Consider the following 23632-nt stretch of genomic DNA (forward strand, 5'->3'; position numbering starts at 1 on the left):
AACTTAAGGTGGCATGGAAGAACATATATTTAAATTTGTTTTGCCAGACTATGTAAATATATATTGAACAATTTTTTTGGCCCAATTGAAATTTTTTCAAAGTTGCCCAAGGTGGGAGAATAGAAAGGGCAGAGTAATGAAACAACAAAAGAGAGTTAAAAAAGCAATCTTTAAAAAGAGTATAAGTTTTTCGAGATCTGGGACGACTGTTTTTTTTTTTTAATTTTTATTTTAAATTTTTTTAAAATTTTATTTTATTTAATAATAACTATATTGACAGAACCCATGCCAGGGTAATTTTTTACAACATTATCCCTTGCACTCGCTTCTATTTCGATTTTTCCCCTCCCTCCCTCCACCCCCTCTCCTAGATGGCAAGCAGTCCTATATATGTTAGATATGTTGCAGTATATCCTAGATACAATATATGTTTGCAGAAGTGAACAGTTCTCTTGTTGCACAGGGAGAATTGGATTCAGAAGGTAATAACAACTCGGAAAGAAAAACAAAAATGCAAATAGTTCACATTCGTTTCCCAGTGTTCTTTCTTTGGGTGTAGCTGCTTCTGTCCATCATTTATCCATTGAAACTCAGTTAGGTCTCTTTATCAAAGAAATCCACTTCCATCAGAATACATCCTCATACAATATCGTTGTCGAAGTGTATAATGATCTCCTGGTTCTGCTCATTTCACTTAGCATCAGTTCATGTAAGTCTCTCCAAGCCTCTCTGTATTCGTCCTGCTGGTCATTCCTTACAGAACAATAATATTCCATAATGTTCATATACCACAATTTACTCAACTATTCTCCAATTGATGGGCATCCATTCATTTTCCAGTTTCTAGCCACTACAAACAGGGCTGCCACAAACATTTTGGCACATACAGGTCCCTTTCCCTTCTTTAGTATCTCTTTGGGGCATAAGGCCAGTAGTAACACTGCTGGATCAAAGGGTATGCACAGTTTGATAACTTTTTGGGCATAATTCCAGATTGCTCTCCAGTGGTTGGATTAGTTCACAACTCCACCAACAATGCATCAGTGTGGGACGACTGTTTTTTAAAAAATTATTTGCACAGTCAGCCTTTAGCACTTTTAGCAAGGTAAGCACTTAGTTTTCCATTCATTCATTCATTCATTCCTAACATACAAACTCCTTAAAAGTGGGGAGGTCTAGTTTTTTGTTTTAGTATTTATTCTCAGCGGCTAACAGTGCCGGCATTTGGTAAAGGCTTAATATTCATTCATTCGCGGTTATTAAACAAACCCAAGGAAAAGGTCCGGTGCTAGGAGTTGGGGATATGTATAGACAAATCATTACAAGTGCTCTGAGAACTTCGTTTAGTAGGAAGATGACAGTAAAAATGGAATGTAAATGAATCAGAGTTAACAAGGGTGAGATAAAGACCGGGAGAAAGAACTCTATAAATCAGCGGGACTGATTTTATAGAGAACAGGGTAAATTCTAAAAGGACAAAGGCCAGTGTCGGGGGAGGAGGCCACGCATACATGGTTATATGCGAGAATCTCTTTATAGGTAGGGATCCCGCGCGAAGAATGGTGCTTGCTACAGTTTAGTAGAGGGCTGCTTTAAATTCAGTGTCTCGCAGTGTAATTGCTACTTCTCGCGAGATTTTTAGGGTAGTTTAGCCCCTCATAACAGAAGAAAAAAAAAAAAAAATCCCGTTGTTGCCATAGGCAACCGGGAGGCAGCAACGAGGTGCCGGAAAGAATTGTAGATCCTTAAGAGTACGACGCAGGCCCTCGGAAAGGATGGGGCAGGTCTCTGGACTGGTGCCCTCTCGTTTTCTGACGTTGCTAGCTCATTTGGTGATCGTGATAACCATCTTCTGGACGCGGGTAAAATAACCTCTATCACAGCCTTTCCCCTTCACTTTCTCCGGGTCACCTCGCCCCCTTTCCTTGGCCTAAGGTTTGAGCGGGTAACGAAAGTCGCGAGTGTCTGAGATAAGCCAGAACTACTTTTCTCCCCGGGCCTGCGCCTGCGCCTTTCTTTACTTTCCAACCTATGGCTTCTGCGCCTGCGGTTGCAAAACCTTAACCATTTCTTTTAAGAAATATTCTCCCACCTCCATTAACGAGTTATTGTTTCTTCCCTTCTAAGTGCAGTGCGGAAGGGCTACCTGTTAGAGGCTGTTGGTGCATCCTGAACCGCTCCTACCTGGGAATCAGGAAATCAATCTGCTTTAGGATTTAGTATTTCCATTGTGTGACTTTAAGGACTCTCGGCCTGTGAAGCTTAATTTGTTCCACAACAAAAGAAAGTGGTTGAGTTTAAATTGTTGGCATTTTAAGGACCTCTCTCTAGCTTCTACGTTTCATGGCTGAATGGGAGGAAGGGGCAGACCCTGGCTTCCCTGCAACTATAATTTCTTTTCTACTCTGGTTTACAAATCTTGTTTGTTCCTAATCTTTTTTTCCTCCCTTAGGATGACAATATTCGAGCCAGTTTGCCCCCCAGTTTCACTTCCGACCAGTATAAGAAGGAGGATTCTGAGTGAGCCAACTAGGGTGGATGGGAGAGTGTGGGAGGCCTCCCCTCCCCCCCTTTGGTTTGGGGTGGAGGAATTGAGCTGTCCTGGAGAAAATACCTGGAAAGGGGGGGAGGGGCTAATGCTTGGGAAGGATGGACTCCAGGACTTCTCTGTTCCCACTTAGGCTGGTCACTGCTCTCTCCATTACATTGGGCCTCTTCCTGGTAGAACTGGCAGGTTTCTTTTCAGGCGTGTCCATGTTCAACAACACTCAGAGCCTCTTTTGTATCCTTTCAACTTTTTATCCTAGTGGCCAATGGCATGGTTTCCTAGATCAAGGGGTGCTAGGCCTGAGCAGGGTATGGATCTCTGATTTGACTTGGCACAAGATGGAGCCTCTTCTAACATGGCAGTTACAAAAACAGTGGTCGAGGAGAAGAAAGGAAAGAGAATTAAACATCTCTGCTCCTAAAAACCTGGTTTAATTTGCTGGCTGGGAAAGGAAGTGAAGTTTCTTCCCTTTCCATGCCAGAGGACCTAGTCCTGCTGGAGTATTGCCCAACATTTCCCAAATATGCTGGGAAATGTAGTTCTAGTGTTTCTTTTCCCTGATTCAGCATAAGCTATCGCGATGCATTGTTGCGCAGCTGTGTCTTTGGCCTTCTTCGTCTTCGAGGCTTGGGAGTGCTCCACCTATTGGTACATCTTCACCTTCTGCAGGTGTGGCACTTGAGGGCAGCTATGGTTTAAGGGATGTTCTCGAATAGGGTGTGGATTTGGGGGCTGGGAATCTTTCTTAAGAGGAAGTCTTTGATCACACCTCCCTCTCGCAGTGTTCTTCCAGCTTTCACTGAAGTAATAATGTTCATCACTGTCTTCGTGTTAAAGAAAAAATCCTTCTGATTCTCCTACAAATGTGGGGAAGAAGACTGAAAAAAGCTTTACAATCAGCTCTCAGTCCTTGGAGAAAACATGGGAAGACTAATGGTGACAGTGTTTGGGGAACTCATTTGCAATGTTTTTCTCTCCTTGGAATTTGGACACAATGATTTTGTATCTTATGCTTTGTAATAAAACTAAACTTTTGTACTATAACTAAAGTTGGTGAAACAGGAACAGAGGCCATTGGGTGCTGGCCATATCATACATAGAAAAGAAGAGCTAGATGAACAGGGCTTGCTGGAAGAGAAACTTGGTGCTTTCCCATCCATGCAGGACCTTAAAGTTACTGGTGCCCCCTTTTTGAGGATTGTGGTCTAAATCCCAGAAACTGAGACATGCAGCCAGTGACAACATGGGTCATGGGGGCTTTAAGCAAATGAAAGTCATGAGGCTTTTTTCCTTATGGGAACTCTTGAATGAAGAAGTTAAGATTGGCTTCTTTAGATTGTGGTAAAGATGGAACAGTCCCTCATTGTGTGAGGACTTGAGGAAAGGCAATGCAGTAGATCATTATATTGGGTAGATCAGGCTAGAATGTTCCATGGCTCCCAGAAAATATTCTTTATTATTAGCAAAGCTTGCCCTGAGTTGATGTGACTTCTTCCCATCTGTAAAATGAGCAATACTTAGAACCACCCAAATTATGTATCATAATGGACAATCCCATGACCCTGATTAACTGTGTGACCTTGGAAAAATCTCTTAACCTTTTTTAAGCCTGTTTCCTCATCCCTGTGTAAAATGGAATTATTGTGAGGAGATGGGCAAATGGTATCCTGTCTCCATCAGTGAGTGAAGTCAAGAGTTCATTTTTATAGTATAACCCAAATCTTCACTCTTTCCAACAGGATTGGAATGAGACATGCCACTTTAGAAGGCAAGAGTGACACTCCCCTAGAAAGGATTAATGGTGCCTGAAGAAAAGATGGGAGTGAACACCTTGGGGCAATGAAATAGGAATGGAAGAAACACCATGGAATTTGTATTCCAATTCTGTTCTGGATTTGGGGTAAATTATTTTATCATTAAAATCTTCGTTTCATTTGTAGAAGGAAGACATTGTCCTAGATGAACTCTAAGATTACTTCCACTTTTAAATTTCTGAATCTTAGCTTTGAAATGAAAATAAATATGAAATTAAAACATGGTCCTATTTTGTCCCTAAATATTAAAATAAAAGCAAAAAGAAATTGGGAGCTATGGGTTGAGAATTTTTTGGCTGAATTTGCCCCTCCCCCCCTTTTTTTTTTCAATTTTTGTTAAAAGGAATAGTCATTCTTTATATTCCTATCTAAAAGGGATGGGATGGTTACATTGGGAAATATAATGTAAAAATAGCAACAATAAAAACTTGCTATTAGTCAATAATCAATAAGCATTAGATGTCTATTATGTGCCAGACTAGGAACCATATACAAATGCTAAGAATGATATAAAGCAATTCTTCATAAAATGTTTCTATAGTAATACCTTATATCTACATAACACTTCTCTATACACATTAGGGTCTTTTTACAATGGTCAAACCCAGTGCAAACAGGAAGTAAGAAGCCTGGAAGTACTTTGAGGTTCCCAGAGATAATTTCTGTGACCAAGAAACTGCCTAGTGAGCAGGACTCTGCTCATATCAAGATAGCCTCATTAACAGGGAATGTCTCCTTTTCTGATTGGCTGTGCATGTGACCTCACACACCCTTCTTAAGTCCTGTACAGGAAAAGGACAGTCTCTTTGTCCTGGGGGAGTTGAATGAATGGATAGATAAGAGGTAAGGAGCTTGATAGTGAGCACATGGGTCTCCTGCAGACCTGGTATTCACTTGGGAGTTAACAGGTCAAGGCAATACGTGAGCAAGTATAATAAAAGACTTTAAGTTTGGCCATGGCTATTCTTGAGCGCGCTATTGGTTATTAAACTATGGTTTACAAAATCATAGCCAGAGACCTTTGAAGACTTCAGAAGAGGTAAGCTGGATTATTGATTGACACTGCAAAAGGTCAGTGGCCAGATGATTCTCTGAAGCCCTGGGAATTAACAGAAACTGGTAATGTAAAGAGCTGCAGAGTAACACTAGGGCATTCCCAAATGAAGTGACTGCCCAGAGTTAAGTATTCTGCCAAGGACTCAGACTGATCCTGAGGTCCTCCAGAGAGCTGGCTTGGACATTACAATTTGCTTAAGAATACATAATGAATGGCACAGCCAGGATTTTCCTCCAGATCTTTTGCTTAAATCCAAGGAAGACCAAATGATCTTGAGCTTATAACCAAATGAGGGCAAGAATAAGACACATGTTCAAATATATAGGTATATAAAGATAAATCTATGTACCTAATTGTTTATATGCTATCCCCCATTAGACTGTGAACTCAAGTGTGTTTGCCCTTCTTTGTATTCCCGCGGACCTCAAATAATGTATTTAATGCTTGTTGACAACTCAAGAATACAAATGTCATAATTTCTTATCTGATTCCTGACTCCCAAGTTTAGTGTTCTATCACAGAGCTTATATGTCTTGAGTGTAAGTCAGATGACTGATAATTTTAAAAAACAATATTGAGGGGTGAAGTAGCTTTTGGGTGTGGCAAATAGTTTAGGACTTAAAGGCATAAAATCTGAGTCCTTGGTCTTTAGGTGGAGAAGTGAAAAAGACAAGAGCTACCATGTGGCTAGTCAAAGATGGAGTTGTAAATTGAAGTTTGGAGCCTGAAGTCTTCTTTGTGTCTGTGGCTGAAAGCTGTGACTGAGAACATCTTCTGTGTCTGAGACTCCCTTAAATACCTTAGTATGATTACATCACTACAGCACACTGAGCACATACAACACATACAACCATTACATCATCATAGAAAACCATTATCTCACACTGAGTAAGTGCTCAACCACAAGCATCATGCTGTCCTTGATTCAAATATACCTCTTCTGAGTTCCAGCCTTCTACATCTGCTTTCTTTTGTTTTAGAACACAGGTGATCATGTTCTCCCTGACTTCTCAGAATGGGAGGTGAAAACACGAAAGGGAAATGGGAGTCAAACCACATATTAGCAGTTTTCCTTTGGGCTGAAATTAGAGCAGGTATACGTAAATCCATCAGCATGGGAGGTATTACACAAGCACATAATATAACTCAGGCTAGTAGTGATGTAACAACATGAATCAATAGTGATATAACAAACAATATGAATGAATATACATGTCTATAAGTCCTAGAAAGAGGGTATATAAATTAAAAGCGCACATATACCTCCTTCAGCAGCCAAAATATAGTCCAAAACCAATCTATTGTCCATTATTTCACATGTTAGGGAATCCAATGATTCCTGCAAGTTTTGATATCCTGCTACAGTCTCATCATATGTCAGGGATCCAATGATCCCTGCAGATTTTGAAGTCCTGCAACAGTCTTATCATGTCTCAGGGAATCCAATGATTCCTGCTGGTTTTAAAGTCCTGCAGCATCAATTTTTGATGTTCATGAATCAGGGACCATAACTGCCATGCTCTTTCAGTGGTGGGCACAGTCAGCGATGGAATCACCCAATGTTTCTAGGGTCTTCTTCATTTCAAGAGTCTGCTCCATCTCTCTCTAATGGACAAGGCAAATATGGCTTGAGAGATGGTAGAGATACAAGCAAACCCTCTCTCCCAAGCAGTTAACCTATCTGATCCCTTCTATTTACCACTTTCTGGATCTCTCCACATCACCTGGCGATTATCTAAAGATAATGAAGCTGTTCACACTGGGCACTGCCCTTCTGGTGGGTTATAAAACCTGTCTGCCGGAGTCAGTGCATTTTTATCAAAAATCAAAAAATAGTGTAAAGAGCTAAATTTAAAAGTTCTCTAGGGTTACCTGTGACTTCCCCTTTCTTTTGTTTTTGGAGGAGCATCTTGATGTTTCTGTTTCTCCTCTCTACTATTGCCTGTCCTTGAGGATTAAAAGGTATGTCAGTAGTGTATAAAATCTGATATTGTACACAAAAGTGTGCAAAATGTTTAGAAGTATATGCAGGTCTATTCTCTGTTTTTTATTGCTTGTGGCACATCAATAATTGCAAAAGCTTGTATAAGGAATTCAGTGACCACTTGGGCTGTCTCTTTTGCTGCTGGTGTTGCAAAAATAAATCCTGAAAAGGTGTCTACTACAATATGGATAAAAGATGGACGACCAAAAGATTTATAATGGGTCAAATCCATTTGCCAAATGTTTTTCTCTGGAGGGAGTGTAGGAGTATGAAAAGGAAGGCAAGCTTACAGGCTTCTACTATGCTCCTAGCTTCCTCTTTTGTTATCCCAAATTGCAAACGTAAAGTTTGAGCAGCCTGATGATACTTAGAATGAGATTCTTGGGCTTCCTGAAATAAAGGAGTATTGGTTAATATGGTTAGAAGGCTATCTGCCTTTGAATTACCATCAAAAATTGGACATGGAAATCCACTATGAGAGTGGACATGCAAGATATAAATCTTACCTGGATGCTTTCTCACTTGTTCTTGAAGTTCCTTAAAGAGCTGATATAGATTAGAAGCTACAAATCTTATTTGGGCTGTGGCAATTCTTTGTGCCACACCTACTGAATAGGCTGAATCAGATATTATATTTATAATCTCCTGGATAATAAGTAAAAGCTAGCATGGTTGCACACAATTCATTCTGCTGAGTGGACTGAAAAAGAGTTCTGACTACTCTCTTTATTGTTAAGTCATGAGAGTATACAGCACAAATGTTATGTTTGGATGCATCTGTAAAGATAGTTGGTCCTTCAAGAGGAACCTTAGAAACCTTTTCTTCAAAAATCCATTGCCAATTATATAATAGTCTGATTATCTTTAATGGAGACCCGTGTGTAAAATTTGGAGTCATGGCCAATAAAATTTGCCACTCTGTGATGGTTTCACAGCATACATTAATTTGTGCATTGGTATAAAAGGTGCATATCTTGTCAAGTCTTATCCCAAAGAATTGTACTACTCGCTTAATGGCCTTTAATAAAATTCTAGCCACAAGCACTGGGTAAAGAGTAAGGATTTGTTCTGATTGTGCTGGGAGGTTCACTTACTCTACCACACTGTGTCCTTGATGAAGGACTGCTGTGGGTGCCTCTTTTGTAGTAAAAACTGATATTTCCAAGGGTTTTTGAGTGACTCTTTCAACCACATTGGATAAAACCAGTTCTTTTCTCTCAAAGCCTCTTGAGCTTCTTTTGTTAAGCTGGCATGATGAGTTTAAAGCACTGTCTCCCCCGTAAAATGTCATATAATGGTTGCAATTGATAGGTAGTTAAGCCTAACACTGGACATGTTATATGCATCCATTGGATATCGCCTATCAATTTCTGAAAGTCATTTAAAGTGTTTAGCTTCTTTCTTTTTTTAAAAATTATTATTATAGCTTTTTATTTACAAGATATATGCATAGGTAATTTTTCAGCACTGACAGTTGCAAATCCTTTTGTTACAACTTTTTCCCTCCTTTCCCCAACCCCTTCCCACAGATGGCAGGTTGACCAATAAATGTTCAATATGTTAAAGTATACATGTCCAAACAGTTATTTTGCTATATAAAAAGAGTTGGACTTTGACATAATGTACAATTAGCCTGTGAAGGAAATAAAAAATGCAGGCAGACAAAAATAGAGGGATTGGGAATTCTATGTAGTGGTTCATAGTCATCTTCCAGAGTTCTTTTGCTGGGTGTAGCTGGTTCAGTTCATTAATGCCGTATTGGAACTGATTTGGTTCATCTTATTGTTGAAGAGGGCCATGTCCATCAGAATTGATCATCATATAGTATTGTTTGAAGTATATAATGATCTTCTGGTCCTGCTCATTTCACTCAGCATCAGTTCATGTAAGTCTCTCTAGGCCTTTCTGAAATCATCCTGCTGATCATTTCTTACAGAACAATAATATTCCATAATATTCATATACTACAATTTATCCAGCCATTCTCCAATTCATGGCCATCCACTCAGTTTCCAGTTTCTGGCTACTGCAAAGAGGGTTGCCACAAACATTCTTGCACATACAGGTCCCTTTCACTTCTTTAAAATCTCTTTGGGATATAAGCCCAGTAGTAACACTGCTGGGTCAAAGGGTATGCACAGTTTGATTAGCTTCTCTGTTGTTAAGGGAAGTTTTTATAAGCACCTTAGGATATAATTCATATCCTAAATATTGAAAAGGAGCATGTCTTTGAATTTTTTCTGCAGCTATATGCAATTTGTAGTTCCTTAATGTTTCCATGGTCTTTTGTAGACATGCTTCTAACATTCGCTCCTCAGGTGCACAACCCAAGATGTCATCCATGTAATATAATAACATAACTTCTGGAAATGCTTTTCTTACTGGAGTGAGAATAGCAGCAACATGCAAATGGCACATAGTAGGGCTATTTTTTATTTTCTGTCCATTAATTCTGTCAAACTGTCCATTAATATCTTTTTATAAGGCTCAGCTAAGTTAACACTGGTCACTGAAAAGGCAAATCTTTTCATATCCTCCTTATCTAGAGGGATAGAATAGAAACAATCCTTAAAGTCTATAAGTCAGAGGCTATTCTCTAGGCAATTGAGTAGTAGATTGAAGTCCAGGCTGAAGAGTTCCCATAGTTTCCATCTGTTGATTTATTTTTTCTTAAATCAGTCAATATCCTCCCATTTTCCAGATTTCTTTTCTTTTCTTTTCTTTCTTTCTTTCTTTCTTTCTTTCTTTCTTTCTTTCTTTCTTTCTTTCTTTCTTTCTTTCTTTCTTTCTTTCTTTCTTTCTTTCAAATAACAAATACAAAGGAATTCCAAGGACTTAGAGAAGGTTATAAGTGTCCTTAATCAAGTTGTTCCCATATTATATCTAATAAGGCCTGAATTTTTTTCACTAGCTAAGGGCCATTGTTCTATCCACACTGGTGTATCAGTTTTCCATTGAATAGGAAGGTGAGAGTATTGGCAGGCCTTCAACAGCAATCCTGCCTAAAAAGCCAAAGTACTCATTTGTAATCCTAATTATCGTAAGATATCTCTTCCCCACAGATTGATGGGGATCTTTTCAACTACCAAAGGAGTAACAATTCCTGTTTCACCTTCAAATGTCTATCTCAAAGGGGTATCACTAACTTCAGCTGCTATTGATCCTTCTGTGCCAGACATAAAGGTGTCTGCCTTAATCTTTGGCCAATGACTGGGCTGGCTGCAACCTCTAATGACTACAATCTGCACCTGTGTCTACCAACCCTTTCAATGGTATGCCATTTGCATACATTTACATGAGCATAGATGCAATCCAGAAAATTCCTGAATTTTATTGCTGGGAGTCAAATTTTGGGCAAGTATCACCAGATTGCCTATTAGGAGTCTGTATCAGTAAACCTGATGCTACTATTTCTCCTGGTTGATAAGTCACACATTGTCTACCTATATTAATGACTGGGATATTATCTACACATTCCCCAAAATGGGATGTATGTATGGATAGACACTGTTTTGTAAGTACTCTCAGGAGGTGAAATGGTCAAGCCTACTGTGCCTGGAGGCAAGGGATCTATAGGCTGGGGAGGATCAGATTTCACCTCTCCAGGAGATATCTCAGTAGTCCCAGTTGCATACAACTCTATTCCCCCCAATTGTAATCCCTTTCTCACATCATATTGCTTCTCGGCTGATTGGTCATGTCTGAATACAGAACTCTTAAAGACTCTCTGGGTATAGCATCAGCTATCATTGTGCCCCAAGTGTTTTTTTTTTCCTGGGGTGCTAGGGCTGGGTCCCACATCCCATTTCTCTGAATCAATCTACATTCTAATGCCCAATGAAAGCCTCTGTTACATTTTGGACATGGGGTTTTGGGCCTTGTTCTCCCATCCTGTTTTCTCATTCTATCTTTATGCCAACATTGAGCTTTCAAATGTTCTACTTTACCACATTGAAAGCATTGACGAGTCTCTCTGGAAGTCCCTTGCCAAAAGAGACCTTGTCTTCCCATGTTTGGATTTTGGGAAGTCTGCATCATAGCCTGGGTATAAAAAATATTTGTGCCCATTGTGCTACAACATCTTATTATCTCATCTAAAAGAGCATCCTTGTGTAGTCCTAGTATAATTCTTCTACAAACTTCATTAGTATTTTCTTTAGCAAATTGTCTTATCATAATTTCTGTTGCTACATTTTCACCAGTAGTTCGTATGACAGCTGTCTGCAGATGTCCCACGGAATCAACAAAGGGTTCATTTGGACCTTGTGCTATTTTTGTGAAAGCTTCCCCTCTATCTTCTTGTCTTCCTGGGAGGATGCCCCATGCTTTGATAACAGCAGAAGCAATTTGTTCATATGCTGTCAAAGGGTAATTAATCTATGCTAAAGTGTCTGCAAAAGAATCTACACCTGTTAGTTGGTCAAAAGTGATTAGTATATTAACCCCAGGTTATCTATTTAATTGGGCTTATATTCTACACAGTTTAATCTACTCAGAAAGCCATGACAAATATGGCCAGGTTTTAAACATGTCCTTGCTATAGATTTCCAGTCATTAGGGGTTAAAACTTCAAAAGCCAAATTCTCTAATAATATCTTAATATAAGATGATGTAGACCCATAAAGAGTGCAAGTCTTTGAAAATTTCCATATTAAAAGAGTGTATCTTCTTTTTTCTTGATCTGAAGAGTCAAACTCTTCAATTGCAGGATATATTTTTATTCTCAAATCAATGCATCCTGTCCTTCTTCTTTAACTTTAATTAGTGCCCTTTGTAATCATGTCATAGTGGGTAGACAAAGTTGCTACATGGGTGGTGCTGATGGTGTCACTGTCCCTCCCACTCCTCTTCCTCCCTCCACCCACAAAGGCAAAATTGAGGGAGGATGGTCAGAAGATGGGGAATGCCCTAAGGGTGCCTGCTAGGATGTAACTAAGACTTGGGAGCCTTTAAAGCCAATTGTATTATATTGTACATAAGGAATGTTTCTTCAGGAATTGAATCAGGACCCATAGCTTCATAATATTCAATTAGTGGCTCTCCCACTAGTTCCCACATATCTAACTCTACTTTTTCTTCCTTAGATAGCAAGGACACATGCACTTTAATATATTTAAGAGTCCAGTAATCTGCCTCTGAGTTACCAACAAATCTTGCTTCTTTATTAACCTAACTATGCATTCTACATACTTCCTTTAGGGTGGAGGATGTTCTTTTTTAAGTATTTGCCCCATTTCAGCTAAAAAAACTGAAAGTGAGTAGTTTAGCCCTTCCCAAAGTTTCCTGTTTGTCTATTTTTATACTCACCCTATTTCTGGGTCACAGGGACTTCTCCACTGAGCTTAAGATTGCAACAGTAGAACTGCTTTATACCCTGCTTTCCAAGACCTTGGGTTTCTAGGGCCCCATGTTTGTCTTAAAAAATGTAAGGTCAGGGTTAGCTCTCTGGAAGACCTCAAGATCAGCCCGAGTCCTTGGTCTTTAGGTGGAAAAGTGAAAGAAGCAGGAGAGCTACCACGTGGCTAGTCAAAGATGGAGTAGGGAATCTGAAGTTTGGAGCTGAAGTCTTCTCTGTGTCTGTGGCTGAGAGCTGTGGCTGAGAACATATTCTGTGTTTGAGACTCCCTTAAATATCTCAGTATGATTACATCACTACAGCACACTTAGCAAGCACAACCATTACATCACCATAGAGAACCATTATCTCACACTGAGTAGGTGCTCAACCACAAGCACCATTCTGTCCTTGATTCGAGTATACCTCTTCAGAGTTCTGGCCCTCCACACAAATGACAACCTTTCTGGATATTTATCTGCAAAAAAATGAACAGCTGGATTAAGAGATTTCTAAGGTGACTCCAACTCTTAATATCCCATGATCTTAAAAGGGTGTTTTATTCCCCCTTATCTGCTTATTCTTTAGCAACTAACATAACACCTTTGCATATTATAGTCACTATTGAATTTAGCTGGAAGAGGTCAATAATATTTCTGGCCTAGGTAGTAAGAAAGTTGGTGACATCAATAGTGATAGGAAAATCACAGAGACTAATTTTTATGAGAATATTCAAGAGTGATATTACCCTATGTCCCACAGATAATTGGGAATATTAAACTAGAAATCAGGAAAGAGGGAAGGGATTTAAAAATCATGTATACATATACACACTGGTGATTTCAACTCATTAGAAGAAAGCACTTCCTATCAATGAGAGTTAAAAATGTGCCACCCCAGAAAGCAACCATCAATTGGGATGTTCAAGTGGAGGTTAAATGACCACTTGCTAGCAATGTCATATAGTTCATGTAACCAGTAAGAAGGGAATCTTTGAGTCCTTCTACTTCTCAGATCTAAATTTGAATATATATTTCACAAAACTAAAAGATATTGGGATAAGGATTAATTTTTATCAATATACCTAACATATAGATCAGCAATAAGATTACAGTATTAATAAATTATTGACTATTGATATTAACTCACATGTGTTTTAAGGGCCTTATGCACTCAGAATAGCAGCAAACTAACACTTATGTTCTCTGTATAGTGTATAACACTATACCATGCACAATTGGGAGTAACAAGTGTTTCTTAGTGATAACACAACACAGAAGAAACTGAAGCCTAAGACACCTACCTATTATACCATTATGGAAAGAAGTATTCTGATAATCAGAAAATTTAATTTTAATCCTGGGCAGCAATTTTTGTCTTATGCAGGCAGCTAGGAAACAATAGCAGATAGTGTATTAGACTTGGCGGCACACACTAGTTATGTGACCCTGCACAAGTTTCTTGAACTTTCATCCTCAGTTTCCTCATTGGTAAAATGAAGCTAATAATAGCATCTACTTCTCAGATTTATTGTGAGAATCAAATTAGCTTACATGTAAATGCTTTGCAAACCTTAATATATTATATGCATGCTAGCTATTTGGCAGTTGTGACACAGTGGATGAGGAACTAGGGCCAAGAGAAGTTTAATGATTTGCCCAGAGAGTCACATAGCTTGTAAGTATATGAGGTAGAATTTGAAATCAGATCTTCCTAACTCCAAGTTCAGCACTATCCATCATTTCACTTCTTAAAAAAATCCAAGTTTCTAGAGGACAGAGATTATTTTCCCCTTTCTTTGCATCCCTTAGCATGTAACACAATGTTCAGAATGTGGTTAAGTACTTAGTAAATGCTTGTTGAAGTGACTACAATAATGCACAATAACTATAAAACACTGGAAAATAAATGTGAAATTAAAAACAAATTTGGTCCCAAAGAAGAACTATAAGAAAACACTTCCAGCTACTCCTGGTCCACAGGTATGGAGCATTGCCTATATTGCCAGGAGTTTTGTTTTAGGTAGATTTGTTTTAGAAATTTTTTTCTTCCTCTTTTTTAAAAAAAAATTATTCTTTGTTTAAAAAAAAATGGTTCTCTGGGATATGGGAGAGAGCAAGAGAAAGGATGGCATTAATCTAGGAGATGTAAGAACAAAAGTTAGAAATTAAAATCTGTTTAAATCTTAGAAGTTTTAAAATCCGAACAGAGAGAGGGATCCATTGGAAAGAGGTACCATAAACATAGAAATAGCAAGACTTGACCATTGATTGGATACATGGGGTAGAGAAGTAGGAGTGATAAATATTAAATTACTGAAAAACTGGAAGAAGAGTATAGTGCTTTTTACAGAAATGGGAAAGTTTAGAAGACACGTGGGTTTGGGAGCAAAGATATTGAAATCAGCTTTAAAATTCAATATTTAAGGGGTGATGTTGCTCTGGGGAGAAACTGGGAATAGATGTATAAATCTGTGACTCATTGACATAGAGAATTGGGAACAATCTTTTGTTAAGAAACATCTATGACACTGTGGACAGATCACCAGTCCTGGAGTTAAGAAGATTTGATTTCATCTCTAACTTCAGATACTTACTAGCTGTGTGATCCTGAGCAAGTCATTAAACCTGTTTGCCTCAGTTTCCTCAACTGTAAAATAAGGATAGCATCTAATTTTCAGGGTTGTTGAGAGTGACATGAGATAATTGCAAAGTGTTTTAGCACATAGTCATCATTAAATATAGTGATAATGAATCAGTAAAGGAGACTGAGCAGGACCTAGGGTCCACTGACCCTCCCCAGGTGGTCAGTGGATCAGATATCAAGCTATTTCTGAACTTTTAAAACAATATTTTGATAACTATTTCAATGTGATTAGTTTCTTTTGTAATCTATTTTATTTTATATGCCTACAAACATTAATCTGGGGAGTACCCAGGCTTCATCAAGCTGTCAAAAGGGTTGATGACAAAAAAGGTAAAATATTGGTTAAAAAGGAAGAGAATAAGGAGAGAATAGTGTCACAAAACACAAGAGAGGAGGAAGTATCCAGGAGGAGAGAATGGCCAAAAATATCAAATGGAGCACATTAGCTGAGGTTTGAGGACTGAAAAAAAAACCCCTCTCATTTAATTAAGATATTAATTGTTATTAAGATTAAGATATCATTGTTAACTTGGTTTATGGTTCCAGTCTACTGATGAAGTTGGAAGACAAAATGTACATGTCTAGAAGTAAATAGAGAAGTAAAGACTACTAGTGTACTCATGTTTTTCAAGAATTTGCTGAATAAAGGAGGGAATCTAAATGATGATAGCTTGAGGAGATGGTAGACTTTAGTGAAGATTTTAAGGATGGGGTTTGAAGGTAATAGATGCCTCCTTTACCATCCTGCAAGTAGAGACATTGAGCTTTGATTGTGAGTAGTCCTGGTTAGATTGTTGGTCCAGTAAAAAGCTTACACCCGTATATTTCTTAGACTCCCCTCTTTCCCACTCTGCTTTCCCTTTTCTCACCTGAGTTTTCTAGGGCTTCTGTGTCTAGGGCCCCTGTGACTAAGGATGAATCAGAAGCACTAGATCTGAATTCTGAAAATGCCAATTACTAGAGTTGTAATCTCAGACAAATCACTACTCTGGAACTGTTTCCTCATTTGCAACACGGATTTTTGTTGTCACCCTGAGATGTTCTTTGAAATCCCTTTCAGTTCCAAACCCTCCTGATACCAGTGTAGTTAAAGTCACAAGGAATGGGGATCAAAATACAGGGATGGTGAGGCCAGACTTGGGGACAAATTGGACTTTCTTTTTCCTTCTGAATCCCCTTGAAGAAAACTGTCCTCTTTCTATAAGGGTTGGGATAGTAGTATTTTTGTTTTGAATGTTAGGTCTGGGAGGTGGGGGGTTGAGTTAAGTCATCTAGGACAAAATAACTTAAAACTAGGGCTTTGAAGAATGGACTATGTGTGGTTGGAGTCAAAGATTGGAGTACTTTAATTTGGGGAACTGTATTGTTGGGTTGGGATATTCTTATGTTGGGATTGGATGCTGAAGTTAAGGTGTATAGTGTGAAGTAGGAACTGGGGAGTTGTACAGTCTGAAGTTGGAATCTTATCATTCTAGGGGAGTTGGAATATTAGGATTCTAGTGTTTAGATCAGGGTTTAAGGCTTATCAGTTAGGCACTAGAGGGAAATTAAAGTGTGGTATGTCAGTTGAAGTTTGTGTATAGGAAGTTTAAGGTGAAAAATTGAATTGTTGGAACTTTGAGAGTTGGGGTACCAACTGTTTAAAGTCTTGGAAATTAGGGAAATAAGTGCTGCTAAACTCAAGCGTAAATACTGGTGGAAAAACCTCAAAGTAAGGAGGCTGGAGAAGGGGATAGGGTGGTTCCATAGGGTGGATTAGCCAGGAGAGGCATCTGAAGGAATGGAGTAAAGTGTTCTTAGGCCTCATCAACACTTAATTAATCAGTTTTCTTCTCTCTAAGGTATTCCTGAGGTATTGGAAGGTTGGGGTATATTATATCTGAAGTGAAGTTGGTTTGAGATATTGCAGGTTTAAGTGCTTGAAGTTTAGCATTTTGAATGTTGTTTTTGGAAATTTGGGGGATCAAGAATATTAAAGTTTTGGTTTGGGGATTTGAAGCACTGGAATATCAAAGGAGTTTCAAGGGCTATTATAAGCTTTGGAGTTAAACTTGAGGGTTAATGACTTGGATGTTTTAGGTTAGAAATGTTGGGGCTTGAGAAAATTGTAAAGACTGAATTTTGGAATGTTGTAGTTTAGAGGTTGAGGTGTTGGGTGTACTGTGTGATAATTTTGTAGATTTGGGAATCTGGTAATAGGAGGATGGAGCTGAAGAATTTGGGGGGCTGGGGAACGTTTGGGAATTTGGGATTGGAGATCTTTAGGAAGTTTGGGGGTTGGAGATAGGTATCCAGGGAATAATCTGAATATTTGGGGAGGGGCGTTTTAGAGGGTCCTGAGCTCCTCTCAGGTCAGAATCTCAGGAAGGGGGTGGGGAGGGAAGGAGCAGGGCATCCAACATGGCGGCACCTCAACCCCTTTTCCCAGCTCCCCCCCTCCTTTTCTTCCCACTCCCCCGCCCGGTCTGGCCCACGGGTGCCCGGATGTGGGTGACGCGCGGCCGCCATCTTCCCGTCCCCAGGCTCGGCAGCACCATTCGGAGCCAGCGCGAGCCGGAGCCGCCGCCGCCGCTGTCCCCGCCCGCCCGCGCGCCCGCCCCCGCCATGTGAGTCTGCACTGCCCGGCACCTGGCGCCGTCCCCCGGGCTACCTTGGGCTCCGTCCCCCGGGTTACCTTGGGCCCCTGTGCACTGCCCGGAGCCACCCTCCGGCTGTCACTCCTTCCTCCTCCTGGTTGTCGTCGTCGTCCTCCTTCTCCTCCTCCTCTTCCTCCTCCTTCTCCTTCTCCTCCTCTTCTTCCTCCTCCTTCTCCTTCTCCTCCTCCTCCTCCTCCTCTTCCTCTTTTTTTCCTTTTTTTCTTCTTTTTCCTCGTCCTCTTCTTCCTTCTCCCCGCAGCAGCCGCCGCCGCCGCCGCCCTCCTGGCGGTCCCCACCTTCGTTGCCCGTACCCTCTGGGAGTTGGGCCGGGCCGTGCCTCAGGGCGGTGAGAATCTTGGGCTGCAGCCTTTCGCGCCGCCGCCCCGTCCAGTCCCTGCTTGTCCCTGTATTGTCCGTCCTGTCCCTTCTAGCTCGGCTGGCCGTGGGGGCGTCGCTTTTGCTTTTAGAGAAGGGCCTGGGTCGGAGCCGTCTAACCCTCCGGAGAATGAGGGACTAGGAGCTAAAAATACCCGGGCCCAGAAGTACCTAGGGATGCGGATCGAAGACCTAGACTGGGAGCCTCGAGTCCAGTAAATTATACCCACCCCCTAGAGATTTCCTTTCACCAGCCCTGCACGGGTGACCCCAGCGTCTCTGCTTCACATGCCTGCCCCAGCCACCCTTCAAAATCTCACTGCTCTTGGCAGTCTACACCAACCTATCCCCCACCTCTCCAACTCCCAGGCTGAGGATTAGGGGCCTGTCCGCAGTCATCAGGCTGTCAAGGGGCCTTGAGAAGAGGAGGTGAGGAGTCACTACCACAGTGCTCTAACCCAATCCCTCATTCTTTAGGGGGAAACTGAGGCTAAGAGAGGAGACAGATTCAGAATAAGTCTGGGAGGTCTTTTCTTTGAGAGGAAAGCTGGGGCCCCGGGAGAGGAGAGGCTCTGCAGAGTCTGCTGTGAAGGGCTGGATGTCCTTGTGTCAAGACACCTTTGCCACTTACACCCTCAGGTCTGCTCCTGCTACTGCCATGCCTCCTGCTGCCCCAGCAGGAGAAGGGGGTCCTCCTGCTGCTCCCCCAAACCTCACTAGCAACAGGAGGCTGCAGCAAACCCAGGCCCAGGTGGATGAGGTGAGCCCAGAGGAGGAGATGTAAAAGAAAGGGAAGTGGGGGAGGTTGAAGTGGTTAAGAACGGTTGCCTTGTGATCAGTACCACGGACAGCTCACTGCTGTGTGCCTTGAAGTATATATAGCATTGGGATGGGAGGGAGGTTAGGATAAGAGGCACAAATGTTTTGTGTCAGCAGTGTTGGACATCGACCTCTGTCACTGTTGTCATGCCTGGTAAGTTAGTTGGCATTGCTCCTTTGCTTTACCCTTTGAGGTCTGGGCCTGATGTGTTGGGCTGTTGTACACTAGGCATGTAGGAGGTTTGTAGATAGTGGGTAAGTCTCATTGTTTTATGCCTTTGCCTCTTTACAAAGAGGAGGTTTCTGACCTACACCCAGTGTGTCAATGAGTTCTAATAGTATGTCCAAGGCATGTATCTGGATCAGCTGCTGGCATGCCCTTGCTCTGTGTCCCTGGTGGAGTACTGTATATGCATTATGCCTTAAGCATGTGTCCCTGGAATTATTTACTCTGTGTTTCTGATAGTTTCTCACATCAGATTATAGTCAGCCCAAGATTTGTGTCTTAGCATATATACCAGATGTATGTCCTTGGGGTGTTGCCCTATTTATGTGATGCTTTAAGTTTTTTCCTGGTATAGTTTGTGACATTGTTGGTATATTGCTTGTGTGAATCCGTGGCAGGAGTTTAAACATGTCAACCCTCTCCCCCTCCATTGTCTAGGTGGTGGATATCATGCGGGTGAATGTGGACAAGGTTCTAGAACGGGACCAGAAGTTATCAGAACTAGATGACCGTGCAGATGCCCTCCAGGCTGGGGCTTCCCAGTTTGAGACAAGCGCTGCTAAACTCAAGCGTAAATACTGGTGGAAAAACCTCAAAGTAAGGAGGCTGGAGGAGGGGATAGGGTGGTTCCACAGGGTGGATTAGCCAGGAGAGGCATCTGAAGGAATGGAATAAAGTGTTCTTAGGCCTGATCAACACTTAATTAAAACTGTGACCTTGGGTGAGTCACTTCTTTCTGAGTTTCAGTTTTCTTCTCTCTAAAATGAAGGGGCCATATTAATTGATCATTAAGAGTCTTCTCTGCCCCCCTTGATATATTGTAGAGTTTTTTTTTTTTTCAGGAAATGATTTGGAGGGTGGGAAGTAGGTAGAGCTTGGTGCTCTGATCTTTTCCCCTACTAACTGGATTATGACCCCCTCTCCTTCCCAATCCCTCTTCTCTTTTTCTCCTTCCTCTCCCTTTCTTCTTTTTCCCTTTTTTTCTTCTTTTTCCCCCTCATCTTTTCTCTACCTCCTTATTTCACCTTTTTTCCCTTTCTTTCTTCCTTTACCCCAGATGATGATCATCCTTGGAGTGATATGCGCCATCATCCTCATCCTTATCATTGGTGAGTGGGAAGTTGAGGGAGGAGGTTCACATACTATGGTCTAGGAAGAAAAAGAAACAGTCTTTTCCATCAGCCCCTTGTAAGATCATGAGTCCCACCAGCATCCCCAAAGTTTACTCTCCTGACAAAGACTGATGAAACTCTGAGGGTGGGGGGGGGCTGGGGAGAACTAAGGAGGGCTAAGTATAAGTGAGAAATTCCCCCAGCTGGGGAGCTATGGACCAAACCTGACCCTAACACTCTTTGGGTCTCTCCACAGTTTATTTCAGCACCTAAGCCCACAGCAGGAGCTGTCCCTGCCCGGGAGAGGGCTCCCTCCCTTCCATGGCTCTCCCCCTCTCAGCCATATCTTCCAGCCCCTTTTCCTGTCCCACCTCCGGTGTGTCTGCGTGTGTGTGTCTCCCCTTGTAAATAGCCAGCTGTTATTTATACATATATAATATTATATATATATTTGGTCTGTTTGTAGTTTTATTACTAGAAGATTTTTTCTGGTTGTTCTTAACTTCTCTTAACTTCTCTCCCTTGCTCATCACCCTTTTTTTTTTCTCCTAACTTTTCATTCCTCTACTTTTATTTTGACCCACAGTCCTCTCATGTGCATTTGCTATGCAACATTCTCTATTCTTCCATCTTCCTTTTTGCCTGGATTTAGCTATTCATCTCTTCCACCCATCTCTTTCCTCCCAGGGCCTAGGGCTCCCCCTTATTTATGGAGTATCCAATCATATGGACTGTGACAAACATTTCCTTAGCCACCTTTTCCTCCACAGTGTCTCCTGGGAGCTTTGAGCATTTAAATTAGCATGTCATTTACATAACCAACCATACCCTTTTGGGTTTGCTTTTCAGTCATTCCTGCCTCCTGACCTATATTGGGTCTCCCTCTTTTACCCATGAAACATACCTATGGGTCCTCCAATTTTACCCTTATTTGCACGACCTTTACATGAGTGAGGGGTTCTTTGATTTTTAACACATGGGGGCCTGTGGCCTCCCCCCATTCCATTTTTTCCACCATCCATTTCCTTCTAACTCTTATCTATCATCATCTTTTCCCAATTCCTTCTTCCCACAAATGCCTCCCCACTCTCAACCCCACAGCTGGTATGTAAGTGTCTTAAAGTTAAATGTTTTGATGGACCAATAATTCTGCCACTGGGGGTCTCCACATTCCTACTCCCCATATTTGGTAGGGGGGACTCACTGACATTCTCAAAAAGGTCCCCCTCACCTGCCCTTCCCACCCCAGCTGGGATGAATTGGGGAACCCTGTTACATTCCGATTCTTATCTAAGAGGGGAGGCCACCAGCCAATAAGGGCTGTCACTGCCGTGGGGAGTCTGGTAAGGGGGCTGAGGAACACCTCACAAGTCCTCCATGGACCTCCTCCCCTCTGAACCACCTCCTTGTGGGGAACAGAGCTGAGAGCCCACTCTGGTATTCTGGGGAGGGTTTGCAAAGTCCTGTCATTGCCCACCTCCCTTGGATGCCCCCCTAAATTCAAGGAAGGGGGAAATAGTCACTGCCAGAATGTGTTGTTGGGGGTGGAAGAGACATTTTATACCTTCCTCTCTCCAAGGGAAGAAGGAAATGGTTCCTGTGAGGTCCTCTAAGATAAGGGGAGTTAGTAGTTGAAGAAGGGTCAAAAAGTCTCTTTAAATGGCACAATTTGGGGAGAACATGGAGGGAAGGATATAATCCTTTTACTTGCCACTAGATCTCCATGTTCCTCCATCCTACTTTCTGGGAGGTTGAGAAAAAAGAGAGCTGCCTACTGGGTTGGGGGTGGTGGAGATGTGGGGGTGGGGTATTGTTCTAGACCCCCTCCTCATTCCCTATCCCTACCCTGCCCCATTCAGTACCCCCAATTCTGTGGCAAATCCAGATTGTGAAAATGTACAATAAATAAATGTGTGATGAGAAACCAAATAGTGTTTGTCCATCTTTGTTCAGGTTGGGGAACCTGGCTTTTCTAATGTGAGGGGGACACAAGTTGGCTGTGCATATGGAGAAAGTGAGAAGCATTAGACTCTTGTAGAGAGAGGGGAAGAATGGTTAGCTTAAGGCTAGGAAAGAGGGTTGTTGGGAGAGAAAGCTAGAGAAAATGGACAAAAAAGGAGACTGCGGAAGCAAGACACTTACTTGAATCTCTGACCTGAACTAAGGGGGAAATGTAATTCCAAAGCTAGTCACAAGGAGGAATTAGGGTTGTGTAATGGAAAGAATTCCTTATAATTACAAAAAATTTTCATAGCCATTGACAATTTCCTCTCTTCTCCCTTCAACAACTTTTGACGTTTGTAGAGCATTATCCTTTTTAGAGAAGGAAACAGGAAAGATTATAGAGTTGTCCGAAAATTACAGGATTTGGAATATCAGACAGGTTATAAAACTTGAAGAGAATTTGACATAATTTAGTCTACTATTCTCCCTTTAGAGATGAAGAAACTGGTTTGTAGATATATAGTGATTTGTCCAAGGTCACAGAGGTCACCCTGGTAGAGAACAGATTCACCGTATTTTATTTGATTTTTTTTCACAGTCTTTTTTCTTGGGGGAAGGCTGGGGCAATTGGGGTTAAGTGACTTGCCCAGGGTCACACAGTTAGGAAGTGTTAAGTGTCTGAGACCACATTTGAACTCAGGTCCTTCTGACTTCAAGGCTGGTGCTCTATCCACTGTGCTACCTAGCTGCCCCTGACAGTATTTTTTTAAAAAACAAATTCTAAGTTAACAGAAAACTGAAAAGAACATCTTGTCCAATCCATACCAGAAGAAGAATCCTCCAGAAGTGGGATCTTAACCTTTTTTTATGTCATAGATTTCTTTGATATTCTGGTGACGTCATCAAACCCCCTCACAAAATAATGTTTTTTAATACCTAAAATTAAAAAAAAAATTTATATTGAAGTAGTTATCAAAATAATTTAACACAAGTGTCATGAACTCCAGATCAAGAACCCTTATGCTACAGAGACAAACTCACTACTTTTAAGGCAGTCTTTCACTTTTGCATAGCTCTAAATTTGTCGATCTTTTTCTTATGTAGAGTTGAAATCTATATCCCATTGCTTCTACCCA

The 23632-nt window shown here is 41.1% G+C and overlaps 2 protein-coding genes and 1 long non-coding RNA gene across 5 annotated transcripts; 2 read left to right on the forward strand and 1 right to left on the reverse strand.

Annotated features, from left to right (window-relative positions):
- Nucleotides 1-1630: 1630 nt before the first annotated feature.
- TMEM107 (transmembrane protein 107) lies at nucleotides 1631-4635 on the forward strand. 2 transcript variants are annotated; one of them, XM_051995735.1, is made up of 5 exons: nucleotides 1631-1862; nucleotides 2453-2520; nucleotides 2682-2782; nucleotides 3121-3217; nucleotides 3331-4635. In XM_051995735.1, exons 1-5 carry the CDS (start codon nucleotides 1776-1778, stop codon nucleotides 3398-3400), a joined length of 423 nt encoding a protein of 140 aa, XP_051851695.1. In that variant the 5' UTR covers nucleotides 1631-1775; the 3' UTR covers nucleotides 3401-4635. The 2 variants fall into 2 exon arrangements, with proteins under 2 accessions (XP_051851695.1, XP_051851697.1); XM_051995737.1 differs by having other exon boundaries at nucleotides 1637-1862; nucleotides 4288-4635.
- VAMP2 (vesicle associated membrane protein 2) lies at nucleotides 4352-22481 on the forward strand. 2 transcript variants are annotated; one of them, XM_051995734.1, is made up of 6 exons: nucleotides 4352-4448; nucleotides 17907-17990; nucleotides 19035-19155; nucleotides 19879-20037; nucleotides 20498-20549; nucleotides 20809-22481. In XM_051995734.1, the coding sequence occupies exons 1-6, from the start codon at nucleotides 4399-4401 to the stop codon at nucleotides 20823-20825; spliced, it is 483 nt and encodes a 160-aa protein (XP_051851694.1). In that variant the 5' UTR covers nucleotides 4352-4398; the 3' UTR covers nucleotides 20826-22481. The 2 variants fall into 2 exon arrangements, with proteins under 2 accessions (XP_051851694.1, XP_051851693.1); XM_051995733.1 differs by lacking the exon at nucleotides 4352-4448 and having other exon boundaries at nucleotides 17770-17990.
- Nucleotides 8799-18166, reverse strand: LOC127560848 (uncharacterized). The gene is made up of 2 exons (XR_007953417.1): nucleotides 18059-18166; nucleotides 8799-13216 (listed from the first exon to the last, which is right to left on the reverse strand). It is a non-coding gene; the product is annotated as an uncharacterized LOC127560848 (long non-coding RNA).
- Nucleotides 22482-23632: the final 1151 nt, after the last annotated feature.

The sequence above is a fragment of the Antechinus flavipes genome, chromosome 4 (genome assembly GCF_016432865.1).
Source record: "Antechinus flavipes isolate AdamAnt ecotype Samford, QLD, Australia chromosome 4, AdamAnt_v2, whole genome shotgun sequence".
Lineage (NCBI taxonomy): Eukaryota > Metazoa > Chordata > Mammalia > Dasyuromorphia > Dasyuridae > Antechinus > Antechinus flavipes.

Bases quoted from the DNA above. Each gene is read 5' to 3' on its own strand.
- TMEM107 (XM_051995735.1), top strand. From the start codon at position 1,776: ATGGGGCAGGTCTCTGGACTGGTGCCCTCTCGTTTTCTGACGTTGCTA. The intron at 1,863-2,452 runs GTAAAATAACCT...TTCCTCCCTTAG, and splicing joins TAACCATCTTCTGGACGCGG to GATGACAATATTCGAGCCAG. The intron at 2,521-2,681 runs GTGAGCCAACTA...GTTCCCACTTAG, and splicing joins TATAAGAAGGAGGATTCTGA to GCTGGTCACTGCTCTCTCCA.
- VAMP2 (XM_051995733.1), top strand. From the start codon at position 17,785: ATGGCGGCACCTCAACCCCTTTTCCCAGCTCCCCCCCTCCTTTTCTTC. The intron at 17,991-19,034 runs GTGAGTCTGCAC...TTACACCCTCAG, and splicing joins CGCGCGCCCGCCCCCGCCAT to GTCTGCTCCTGCTACTGCCA. The intron at 20,038-20,497 runs GTAAGGAGGCTG...CCTTTACCCCAG, and splicing joins ACTGGTGGAAAAACCTCAAA to ATGATGATCATCCTTGGAGT.